This window comes from Semicossyphus pulcher, unplaced genomic scaffold, assembly GCF_022749685.1.
Source record: "Semicossyphus pulcher isolate SPU_LCO1_2020_fin unplaced genomic scaffold, fSemPul1.0.p SCAF_15, whole genome shotgun sequence".
In the NCBI taxonomy this organism is placed as follows: Eukaryota; Metazoa; Chordata; class Actinopteri; order Labriformes; family Labridae; genus Semicossyphus; species Semicossyphus pulcher.
The window spans coordinates 13,270,091-13,282,898 of record NW_027211659.1 but is presented as its reverse complement, the minus strand read 5'-3'; the positions used below and the strand labels follow the sequence as shown (position 1 = coordinate 13,282,898).

At 40.1% G+C, this 12,808-nt stretch overlaps 1 protein-coding gene across 1 annotated transcript in view; it reads left to right on the top strand.

The window, feature by feature from the left end:
* Positions 1 to 493: 493 nt before the first annotated feature.
* Positions 494 to 12,808, top strand: part of ubr3 (ubiquitin protein ligase E3 component n-recognin 3) — a 40,630-nt gene continuing 28,315 nt past the window's right edge. The window contains exons 1-22 of the mRNA XM_069663102.1: positions 494 to 937; positions 2,393 to 2,532; positions 2,794 to 2,946; positions 3,411 to 3,566; positions 3,733 to 3,773; positions 4,298 to 4,364; positions 4,444 to 4,574; positions 4,762 to 4,990; positions 5,330 to 5,509; positions 6,181 to 6,314; positions 6,456 to 6,542; positions 6,625 to 6,690; positions 6,784 to 6,873; positions 6,978 to 7,106; positions 7,196 to 7,248; positions 7,323 to 7,456; positions 8,622 to 8,707; positions 8,802 to 8,943; positions 9,788 to 9,884; positions 10,785 to 10,926; positions 11,198 to 11,302; positions 11,387 to 11,557. Of these exons, the coding sequence (XP_069519203.1) occupies positions 504 to 937; positions 2,393 to 2,532; positions 2,794 to 2,946; positions 3,411 to 3,566; positions 3,733 to 3,773; positions 4,298 to 4,364; positions 4,444 to 4,574; positions 4,762 to 4,990; positions 5,330 to 5,509; positions 6,181 to 6,314; positions 6,456 to 6,542; positions 6,625 to 6,690; positions 6,784 to 6,873; positions 6,978 to 7,106; positions 7,196 to 7,248; positions 7,323 to 7,456; positions 8,622 to 8,707; positions 8,802 to 8,943; positions 9,788 to 9,884; positions 10,785 to 10,926; positions 11,198 to 11,302; positions 11,387 to 11,557 (2,967 nt within the window). The 5' untranslated portion in view covers positions 494 to 503. The remainder of the gene's footprint in view (positions 938 to 2,392; positions 2,533 to 2,793; positions 2,947 to 3,410; positions 3,567 to 3,732; positions 3,774 to 4,297; positions 4,365 to 4,443; positions 4,575 to 4,761; positions 4,991 to 5,329; positions 5,510 to 6,180; positions 6,315 to 6,455; positions 6,543 to 6,624; positions 6,691 to 6,783; positions 6,874 to 6,977; positions 7,107 to 7,195; positions 7,249 to 7,322; positions 7,457 to 8,621; positions 8,708 to 8,801; positions 8,944 to 9,787; positions 9,885 to 10,784; positions 10,927 to 11,197; positions 11,303 to 11,386; positions 11,558 to 12,808) is intronic.

Genomic DNA, 12,808 nt, shown 5'->3' with positions numbered 1-12,808 from the left:
AAAGACAAAGAAATAAAATAAAATAAACAAAAATAGAATAAGATAGCGAAGGGGTGTCTTCTAATAACATTAAGGCATCAATAATTTAGGGTTTTTTTGCATTTTTCTTTTTCATATACTTAAGTGATTTGCAGTACAGTGGTAGTTCTCTCATAAAAACACCAATAAGGGTTGTGTCCTAATAGACTGCTAAAGTAATGCAGAGGGTGATGATTTCTGCTATAGGGATGGGCTCAGTTACCTAGAAACAAGAAAACAAAACAGCGCTTATGACTAGGTATGAACCAAGGTGGTTAAAGGATAGCAGTTTCTACCAGATAAAATAATTACAAGAATGCTTAATTATATCAAATACATAATAAAGATTTTCATTGCGCACTCAGTGTGTGTTACAGTTGAAGGTTCGCGAGCCAACAACGACGCAACGAGCCATATCGCGAGAAAGTCCGAGAACATGGAAACAAGACAACAAAAATAAATTTGTGGACAACAAGCCAGAGTGCATGATGGCGGCGTCGCTGCTGCGCCGGGACAAGAAAGCCACTGCCGCCCACTTGAAGGCAGACTTAAACCGGACTGACAATAGCACTGGGGTCCGACAACTTCAGGAGCTGCTCGACGTCGTACTAAATCCCGAAAAACCAGCGGCGGACACAGAAGCTCTTGACTGGTGTAAATGTCTGATAGCAGGAGGCGAAGGTTTCGAGGAGTTCTGCAAAACGGTCCGGTCCTATGACAACGCGACTCTGTGCGGTTTGGTCTGGACTGCTAATTTCGTGGCGTATCGATGCCGTACCTGTGGCATCTCCCCGTGCATGTCGCTGTGTGCTGAGTGTTTCAATAACGGCGACCACACGGGCCATGACTTCAACATGTTCAGGAGCCAGGCTGGTGGGGCCTGTGACTGTGGAGACAGTAATGTCATGCGAGAGAGTGGGTAAGTCCAAGCTAGCTGCTAGCTAAGCTGGCTATGCTAACCAAAAGGGTTAGCCAGGTAACGGGTTTGACAGGTCTTGGTGGGAAGTCAGCTAACTTAGCTAATATATTAATCTGATCTGCGTAGTCGGTGTCAGCTTCCAGAAAATTATATCTTTGATACGTTTACGATGTCCTGCCGGCCGAAATCAGTTTTGAATATTACGATGCTCCTGTCATTTATTAATAGGAAACCCTTGACTAAGCATCTCTGCCCTGAGGGTTAGCCAACTCTGCTAACAATAACAAATCTTATACCAGCAGCTGTAGCTGAAAATTATCAATATATAACTGATATACGACTGCTTATATGGTCTGAATATCTTGATATAAAAGTGTCATCCTACACTACTGTTAACGTCAGAATTATATAAAAAAGCCAAAGTAAAGCCATAATTTTCTATTGATGTCATAACTCAGGGATAAAACAGTCATTTTGTTTGTCCTGTAACTGCCTTTCAACTGCCTGATTGATAATAGTTTTTTCCTCAGAAACCTTATTGTATAATCAAAGCTTAGATATATTATTTTGACCTGTACACAATAGGGACCTACGATATTGGATGTTGATCTTTTCCAACCATTTTTGCCGATTGGCGATTTCGATACCGATATATTAGGCACATGTTTTTTTCACGTAATTGCAATCAACATCAAGTATCCCCTGTAGTGGAAGTGATATCATTCCTACTCTTATTGTAGTGGCCCTCTGACACATGCAGAAATAACATAACGTGCTTTTAAAAATGTACACATTCACTGGGCAATATAAGAAAACTACTTAAACTTAGGTTATGAACAAAATGCCATATTCATTTGTATGTAACATTTTCTTTCAAATAAAACTGTAATATCTGTCGAGCTTTTTTAGGGAATCATAGCACATTTAGGCATAATTAAAGCGTTGTTTTATCTGCAGAAAATATCAGCAGAAATTCAATCATAACTTGAGTAACGACATAGTGTGATGTCAGATTTTGTCATACTGCTTTCTTAGATGGTCAGAGTATGGTTTCACACCTTATGGAGTGACTTTAGTGCTGATTTTAATACAGTCTTGAAAAATGAGCAAGGGATGTAGTAGTTGTTTTGTTGCTATGGATCACAGTGTGGGTATTGGCAGAAATAGAAAAATTATCTTTGGGTTGTTATCCTAAAATTCTTGAACCTCAAACAAATCCTACATTACACTCTACACCTTGATGTATGTCACAAGTATTACAAAGAAAAGATGAACAAAAACATTAAACATATACTTGAATTGCGCTCAGTATCTAGTGTCACTTGTTAGAATGATTTAAGCTGCTTAAGAATTCAAATAAAAAATGAATTAATGTCAGAGAGAGAGAGAGATGACACTTTGATCTTTGTGAGAGGTCTGTAACATCAACATGTATTTTTTTTTTTTTTTTTGCAGGTTTTGCAGACGGCATCGGTTGAGGACTGGGGAGAACATCCCATCAATACCACGAGACCTTCTCTTGATGTCTGAGATGGTTCTTCCTCGCTTTATCCTGTGTATCATACAATATCTCAGAGATGGATACATTGAGCCAGGTTAAAACAACCATACATTTCTTTACAAAGACATGAGAAAATATACTTTGAACCACTGAAAATCTTAAAAGCTACACTTATTTAAAACATAAAAATATTCCCGCATTTACTTTGATTTTGACAGTTTTTATGTTATGTAAATCTCTGTTTGCTTATCATATGCAAAACTGATCATGCTGGGCTAGCTGGATACCAGTGTTATACAACTGTTTACATCAACTACGAGTCTGATGGTGTATATACCTTATCTTCCTTTACCAGACACCTCATCTGAGAGAGATCTACAGAAAGTCCTGCAGCAGCTGGAGCCTCAGATCTCCTTCCTGGAGGAGCTAACAAAGATGGGAGGAGCAATGAGGACTGTGCTGACAAAGATCTTGACCAATCAGCAAACATTCAAGGAGTTGAGCATGGGTAAAAACCTACACCAGAGCTTGTGTTGTTGTCCACATTGGTCTCTTGTGCAAAACATTGGTTGCTCATTTATTAACATTGCTATACCAAATTGTTTTCTTACTTGGTTTTATGAATATCTTTTTATTATTGAGGTATTATTAATGTGTGTTGTTAATTTATTATAAATGTTTGTTTGCCGATGCAGAGTCCTAAAAAGATGAATTCTGCTTCATTTACTGTAAAACAAAACATAACATTTGAAAGATAATGCCTAAAATGTCGTAACTCTGTTAAGATATTACGAAATGAAAACATGAAAACCTTTTCATGTAATGTATTTTCATCTAAGGTAGAACACCTAAATCAGATGTCCTTTACTTCAAATACTGCCAATTTGCTCATTTGCATACATTTTTCCTCGTCTTAAGATTTGGACATTACAAACATTGTTTGCAACTTCTGTTTATGCTTTCCTGTTGCAGGCCAAGAGGAGAATTTGTATGCTAAAAAGAACTATGACAAGTATTTGTCAGCCTTGAAGAATTCAGGTCTAGTGTCTGTGGAAGAGAAAGCCCAAGGTGCTACTGCCGATGTCACTGTTGGTGCAGAGGGAGGTGCAGGAGCAATAGTCCTCTTGGGTAAGATAGCCATTAAACTTTATATGAAGCATATCCCTTCTATTTTTAGCCTTGAATACTGCTAATTTATTTTAATTTAGTATTATTGTGTATTATATGTAAAATCTCAGGCGTCAGATGGCTTCAGATGCTGCTAATGGCTACATGTTTTTCTTTGTTTTCCTAGGAACCACTGCACCAGGGAGTCCAGACGAGTCTAATAAAGAGGTTCGTGTCCCATTCACACATAGAATAACTAATTTAAGCCGATTTATATTAAACAGGTCAGTGTAGGGTCTGACCGATTAGTCTAAAATTTTAATTAAATTATGAATATATTAGGATGCATTGCTTGTCCAGTCACGTGCAGTGCATCCTGGTTTGTGTAGACACAGTCGGCAGGGCTCTGTAAGCAGGAGATCTCTGCATTTCTCTCTATAGACCATGCACTGAGGACATTTTTTTTTGCTTTGATTGACTACATGTTCCATCAACAATGATTGAACATCAAAGAAAATGTAGCAAAATATCTCTTTAAATGTGAAAAAGGAAAAAAAGCTACCAGAGCCGACAAAGATATTGTAAATCAAAGAATCCAAAAATATGAAGTTTATGTTTTGGAGTTTTACTGAACGCATTTTACGTGACACTTGCATAATTCGAAAGATTACCTAACAATTAGGTTAGTCTATTTAATTTAGATAAGGACTGGTCTACTGTGAAATTTATGCTGTTGTTTTTTTCCCTCTCAGGAGGACCAAGATGCAGGGCTGTCTGTCGGACAGAGGAAGAGGGTTAAGCTGAGCAGCAGTACCAAAGGTAAATGTAAACAAAATTTAATTACACAGCGTATGTAACATCTAATGTTCTTCCTATAATGACCCTTTTCTGCCTACAGACCCGTGTATCATTGAATCACTGAAGCATAAATGCTTTCTGGAGGAGTTGCTGTTTTGGACAATAAAATACGAGTTTCCTCAGAAGATGGTCACCTTCTTACTAAACATGTTGCCAGATCAAGATTACAAGGTATCTCTTCCATGTCTATACTTTTACATGCATGTCTGGTCTTTGTTATAATATTTCTTTGTATTCTCGGGTAACTGAAACAATGCTTGTCACGTGTATTAGGTTTTAAAGGCAAATAGAATTAAGCCACAGCATCTTAACAGTGAGTCTTAATTGTGTTTTGGGCTTTTCTCTTCCTGTCTGGCAGATCACGTTTACAAAAACGTTTGTTCAACATTATGCATTCATCATGAAAACACTGATGAAAAGCCACGAGTCGGACACCATGTCCAACCGCATTGTACATATTAGTGTGCAGTTGTTCAGCAACGAGGAGCTGGCTCGACATGTGACAGAGGAGTGTCAGCTGCTGGATATCATGGTCACCGTCCTCCTCTACATGATGGAGAGTTGCCTTATTAAAAGTGAACTTCAGGGTGAGTTGTCCAGATATTGTCTGGCCAGGTTTATCAGAAGTGGTCACCTTCATATTTATGTATATTTTAGTCATTTTCTGTGCAAAAAAAAAACATGCACGGATGTTTCATCCCACTTGCCTTTCTTATTGTGCAAGCTGCGAGTAAAATGAGCTTGAATTTTACACTTTTGAATACAGTTCTTTTATTTTCTGCATTGGCATTTGAGTAACTTGCAAGTGTAATGTCTCATTCCACATATGCCTACTTCTTTTAGATGTTTTGCTTTTAGATAACTACATAAAAAATGAGCCAACATGTCGTCGACTTATTGTCCACCTGTCTTGTTTCTTCCTTCAGATGAAGAGAACAGTCGCCATGTTGTGGTGAACTGCAGTGAGGCTCTGTTGAAGAACAACACCTACTGGCCCTTAGTTAGTGATTTTATCAACATCCTCTCACACCAAAGTGTAGCGAAAAAGTTCCTGGAAGACCATTCGTTGTTGATGCTGTGGATGAGCTTTGTGTCATTTTTCCAAGGTAAGTCATAGTTGTAATAGGTAAATGGTAAAATGACACTATCTATGACACATACATAATGTATTTAGTGTTTTCTAACATAAGCAGGACTAAGTGTTTCACTATGCTACTCGTACCTCTGAGATCAAACACAACCCTCTGACTGAAAATCTGCACAAGCAAGGACAATCATTTAAACGGACTTTATAAACAATATGCTGAGTCAGACAGCGTGAGCCTCTTCTTTCCTCTCCTGATAATAATACCTCAGAGAGAGTGACTCGGGTAGTGTATGACTGAATTAGAATTGTGCTTAGTGCTGCTCACTTGCTATGAGTACTTAACCACAACTGCGCAACTAAAAATAAAACTCGCCCTCACAGTGGGCTGGAGGATCCTCTTGCTGATGTCATGTGCACAGTGTCACTATTACATTGTGTGCATGTCTGCTGCACTGCTCTTGCTTTGGATTCTAGTGGTTGATAGAGATTTATCTGGCTTTCATCAGTCACTTTAGATTACTAAGAATAGAAATGTCTTTCCTGCTATGCAAACAAAACTAATCTGTGCATGTGAAGATGTCTACATTGAATTTTCACAAGGTCCACTCTTGTGTGATTTACAAAAAACATGGCATGAAGAAGCCACGTGTATGCTTTTCTAACCTTTGAAACCATCTCCTGCTGGGATAGGTATGAACCTGAATAAGCGGGAGCTGAATGAACATGTGGAATTCGAGTCTCAGACATACTATGCAGCATTTGCAGCAGAGCTGGAGGCCTGTGCACAGCCAATGTGGGGTCTCTTAACACACTGCAAAGTCAAAGTAAGTCTTATTTCTACACTCGCACGTCTCCTGTGTGCATCCTGATGATCATTAATGATGGCATCTAAAGTGCACTGTGCTGTATGCACATAGTGTATAACCCTGTATGAATTTTAATCATCTGGTCATGTCTGTTAACAGGAGACACAGGAATATACAAAAACAGTGGTACGCTACTGCTTGGAGACCCTACAGATCTGGTTTGACGCCATTGGCTTCATTGATGAGGTAAATGTAAAAGATAAACGATTCCTTTTGTAAGCAAGCTTTCTCCTCCCCTTGTTTCTCATGGCCGTTATATCTCTTATAGCCTGCTCCAAATCAAGTGACATTTCACCTGCCACTGCACCGCTACTATGCCATGTTTCTCAGTAAGGTACGTCAAAGGCTCTCATCTTTTGAAAACTTGTCTCTGTGTTATATTCTTCTTTGTTTTATGTGTGTTAATTGTTCTGTTTAAATTATTCAGGCTGTGAAGTGCCAAGGCCTGGACCTGGACAGCCTCCTGCCAGACCAAGAGATGCTGATGAAGATCATGGTGCATCCGCTCCAAATCCAGGTACAAGACTAGAGACACATAATTGTGTTTTGTAATCATGCATACATCTCCTCTAGGGTTATAGCCTCATATTAACCAGAACTTTGCTGTGTGTATGGCTGCAGGCATGCCTGTCGGAGATCCACAGCAACATGTGGGTCAGGAACGGTCTGCAGATCAAGGGCCAGGCAATGACCTACGTGCAGTCACACTTCTGCAACTCCATGATTGACCCGGACATCTTTCTGCTCCAGGTTTGCATTGCAGCAGTACGGACCGCACCCACAAGCAAGATCACACACATATGCTGCACTTCTTTAAAATATGATCATTTGTTTCACAGGTTTGTGCATCAAGACTCGACCCTGACTACTTTATCTCAAGTGTTTTTGAGAGGTAAGCTATCACTCATACACATGCACTTATGTATTAACAGAAATGAGTGGTATTGACTGTGTTTCCTCGCACAGGTTTAAAGTGGTCGATCTGTTGACCATGGCGTCTCAGCACCAGAATGCTGTGTTGGACTCCGAGCAGGAGAGGCCGATGCTTGAAGGAGCACTGACCTTCCTGGTGATACTGACGAGCCTTCGCATTCATTTGGGTAAGTGGATGCACACAGTGAACGGGGAGTAGGAAATTAACAGCTTACTGTATTAAAAGCATGTCTAGGTTAAATTTTACTTTCACAAAGCTCATAATGTATTTGCTTTTCAGGGCTTAGTCTAATAAGCTGTAGTAGTGGCACGTTGTGTTTTTCCAACTGTTGTCAGTTGTAGCTTATCTCTATTCAGTCCTGGAGGTGACCAAAGTACAATAATACAATTGTTGGTAGTTTCCTTGTCAATAAGTTCCCTGCATTATATTTATGTACTGTTCACAATCAGCTAAACAATGACTCCATATTACTAAATGTTTAAAAAATACATTATCTTATTACTATTATTACTCTTAAAAATGAGAAATGGAGTAGTGAATGTCTCTCTCTCGCTCTCTTCAAACGTTACCTCTAACGAGCCGACTCGTTAGCATTATTGATAGCTTGTAAATTGTGATGGTAGTCTGAATCATCCAGTTGAATTATGAAGCGCATATTATCATAGGCCTAATTTCCAGAAGCCATTTTGTACTGTCATAGATGACAAATTCCATTTAGCTGCTCCAGTTTCAGGGTCCTGATAATATTGGTATGGTTTACTGGGACAATTGAAAATACTACAGTTGTAATAGTAACACTGGTGCTTTTCCTATCACAAGTCGCAGTCAAAGTGTTGCGTTGATCCTAACATTTTTGATGTATTGTTATTGGCTTTTGAAAGCATGAGGGCATGTAAAAACAGTTTGGTGACATTTTTAAGAGTCACCACACCTATGCTGCAAGTGCTGCTATTGGTTGATGCTTGCATGCTGGAGATAAACAGGGAATGTCTACCAATGTCAAACATATTTCCACTGATGCTGTTCTTTGTGTTTGTTGCACAAAACAGTGTATATTATATTTACCTTCAAAGGAAAGCTGTAACTTCCCACTGTAAGTTAAGTGATTTAATAATGACACTCATTCTTATCCTTCGACCCCACATAGGAAAACTCCATTACCTTAAAAGAACTATGGCCACAGGCTGACTCTTGTTTTACCTGTCTAAAAGACTCATGACATTACATTTGCTTAAACCACACAGTCTCCACTCAAAGCTCTGCTAATTGGTATTTAATGCAGGGCTGTAATCTGTGTCTGTTTGTGTTTACATTCTCCCTCTCTCTAACAGGGATGACAGATGACGAGATCCTTCGTGCTGAGATGGTGTCGCAGTTGTGTATGAATGACCGTACACACAGCGCGCTGTTAGACCTTGTATCCTTCCAGACTAAACAAGTGCCTTTTAAAAAGCAGCTACTACACTCAGCGCTCCATGATTTTTTGATTTTCCTTAACAGTGTTTTCTTAGATTCCTGAGAATCCCAACCCAAAGAGCGGCATTGTTCCAGGGAGTTGTAGTTTTGAGAAGATGCTGTCTGATGTGGCGGACTTCAAAGCGCCGGTGTTTGAGCCTGGAGGCTCCATGCAGCAGGGCATGTACACACCTAAAGGTAGGTTGTCTGTGACCATTGTAACAAGTAACATGTATAAACATGTAAGCTTTCTAAAAAATGGTGGGGATGTCACTGACATGGTAAGTGTTGTTTGCGCTTAAGTACTGCGCGTTTGAACATAAAAACCAAAAACAACGTCATTGCTGTCAGGTGTTCATGTTAGTTACAAGGTATTAGGACCACAGGACAACAACATATCTAATTTAAGACACCTGCTTAGAAGGGTTTGTACCTGGCAGTGTGCACCTCTAACAGAACGGTAGATGTGTCTGTCTGCTGCCCTCTATTGGCCACCTGTGGGGCCAGCAGTAACGGGGACTGCATGTGTAAAGGGTTCGTTTAATAGAGGGAGAACATTGGGGGGGGAAATGCCAGAGTGACATGTGACCTGGCTGTATTTCTTTACTATGATTGGAAATATATTAACAACATGCACCTGTATTTATCAAAATCTGTTGTATTTTATTTGTTATTGCATGGCCCTGGAACAATTGAGTCCTTGGTATATGACTCACAGTAGCTTTAGTGTTGATATAGCCTTACACAAAATAGAAAAAACACTTGTGCTCAATTGTCTACTTGTGTAATATATTTCTTACCTAACCCTCAGAGCGGGAAATGTCATGTACCGTTTGATGTGGACACAAATGAGTAAAACTGATCTTGAAGCCTGAATGGGAGGTCTCGAGTTTTAGATCTTCTGTATGTCAATAGTTCTCAGTTGACCACTTGGGGGCAGCCTTACACCACTTGTAAAGAGAAGGTGAAAATGAGGAGATTGTGCATCAATGTCACATCGTACCATAGATTACAAAACATTTCTCTCATTTTTCTCAACCAGCGGAGGTGTGGGAGAAGGAGTTCGACCCCATCATGGTCGTTCTCAGAACAGTTTATCGGCGTGATGTCCAGTCAGCTATGGACAGATACTCAGCATTGTAAGTTAATACTGTTGCCTTAATTATCTGAAGGAAGTGACATCATGCAGCGACATTATTAAACAATTCTTTTAACTGTGATGTTCCCAAAAACATTTAGCATTTTGAGTGTTATACAGCACATCATGTCCAGCCCTTTGCGTCATCAACAACCTGCATCATGCTCTGTTCAGTGCTGCATGCTCATCTCTATCACCTGCACTTTAGGGGACACGATAAGAAAGGTCAGGTCAACCAAGCGCTCAAGTTGGTTCCAATTAGATAGCTGTCGAGAAAAATCAATATTTCAGTCTAAATTGTTTTAGAATTGAGGAAATCTTTCTTGTTTGATTGTGGTAGAGACGTCTCCAAAGACAGGTGTGTCAGGTGGAGTTGAAGGAGATACCCCAGGGTTAATTTTCTTGAGGGTAGCTTGAACCTGTTAAGACTTTTAATACCAAAAAAAGGTCCCTCACTTCTGTGTTTATAATGGGATATCAGTCAGCACAGCTGTGCATGAAACTGTGAATAGATCAGTGATGTAGATGATTGTGCTTCTTCCACATGCACTGAAACAGTTTAGTTGTTCCTAACCTGATGAAACTGAGGCGTATTTCTCCTTCAAACATATTGAAGCTGCCATTGCCACCTTCAGAGTGTGATGCAGCCTCATGTTGCTCATTCGCACTGTTTGAATATGATGGATTGCCTGTCAGGCCGGTCCTGGTTTTATATAACAACGATCACATCATCACTAATAGAGTGAGCGACTGTGCTGCCCATCAGCTGTTCTGTGGCACAGACTTAAAACCTTTTGTGCAGTGAATTAATTCCGAACGATGTAAGGTGTCACTTCATCACAATCTATTGCTATTGTCGTCTTTGTGACCTGTGTATTTACTATGTTTCTCTTGTTGATAGTTTAAAACAGTCTGGTATGCACACTGGCAACCCGTGGCCACCTTATAAGGAGAGGACTCCTCTGCACCCTTGTTACAAAGGTCTAATCAAGCTTTTGCACTGCAAGACGCTGCACATTGTGATATTCACTCTCCTTTACAAGGTGAGCCTTTCAACGACTCTTCATGTGGTATAATACAGTGCTGTCCATGCATCTGAATGTACTACTTGAGCTTAATTAGAAGCGGTATTGTTTGCCATATTCAATTTGTACACGCATAATGAGGTGGAACAAGATATTTGTACATTACAGGACTGATAATAAAAAAGGTGCAGAATAAAAAATAGCAGAAAAATTTGTCATAATAAAGTAAAAAAGTACAAAAATTTTCTACCTGTTCTTTAATGTAATCTAATCATTTGTCATGTTCTAGATATGGATGGATCATCAGAACATGTCTGAGCATGTGCTGTGCATGGTCCTGTACCTGATCGAGCTGGGCTTGGACAACCAGGTTCAAGAAAACAAGGAGGATGAGGTTAGATATTGTGTTGCAACCACAGTGCTCGCTGTGCAGATTTGTTAGCACCCACCAGAGTGTAACAGGATTGTGTGCTTCCAGGAGCCTTGCATTGAGGAGCACTGCCATGACAGCTGGTTCCCAGGCACCAACCTCCTCTCCAACCTGCACCACGTCATCAACTTTGTGAGGGTCCGGGTTCCTGAGACGGCTCCTGAAGTGAAGAGAGAGGCTCCTCCCAGCACCAGCACTGAAGCTTCTTCTTATGGCCAGGTGAAACTGAGCTCTGCTTAAGGCTGAGCTGGATTACAAAACCATTGAGTTCAGTGCAATAACGATGTAATGAAAACAACTGAAAGTGAAGCCTCTAGTGAGGTTCCAGTTTGTTATCAGCTGTCTGCTTCCTGCCAGTACATTATGGCAGTGAATTAATCCAGTGGCTTGGAGAGGAAACAAAATGCTAAGTGCTCTAAATGCTCAAGAAACCAGATGTTTTTCTCAGGAGATCGAAGCCCAGTGATTATTTGATTGAATTTGTCAGACGTCCAAAAACCACACTCCAATGCCAATGTAACTGTGTATCTGCTCGACTGTATTAGTAGGCATTTGTCTGAGAGGTTTAAAACACTCAATAAGCGAAGAGCATGCCAGGCCTGTGTTGTGTCCTCCAGTGGACCATTTCATGCCATTGCTGCTTGGTTCCCACTTCTAATTTTGGCACATAAAACAGTGCATTGTGCTTATGACTACTACGTGTGGTTAGTAACATGTAATAAACCATGTATAACAGCTTTGTAAAGTGGTAGTGTAGTGGCTGCATCGAAATAGAAAAGGTACCGTAGTCTCTCTAAAAACACATAAAGGCTGTGAACAGATGATTCAACTTTCAAACTAAAACTTCCCATAAAACAGCTGCCACAGTTCTGTTGGATTTACACATTGGTTTTAGAAAACGGCAAGCTAGGGATAGACAAGTCAGATATATTGACTTAATGTGCTTAAGATTAAAAACATAGGCAAAAATCATACACGACAAGCATATATAATAGGAACATGAAACATAAAAAGACACTATGTACAGAAAACAGATTTGTAAAAAAAAGGAACAGACAGCGGCAAACCCAGCACACCCCACCCGAGACCCACCCACACAACTGGCCACATGACACCAACAGCCTCCCCAACGAGTCTACTTCAAACCTGACTAAAAGCTTTCAGCTGGAAAACTTTTGCGTTTCCTCGCTGACGGTCACTTTCCTTTTTCCTACGCTTTCATCTGAGCGTCAAATTTGTTTCCGTTTCTTTGGATTTTCACTTATTTTTGAAATTGTATCTGAAGTCATCGATCTTTTCTTTGTCTATTAAACCACAGTAGATTACTGTTTACTCGCAACACTTGCAGAGACCGGAAAAGCAGCCGCTTAGCTCCGCCTACCCTCTCTGGCAGACCAACCACTGCTGAGTGATGGAAAATGCGTCACTAACTGGGCGCCGCTTGTGATTTTTTCCACGAGTCGCCACAGA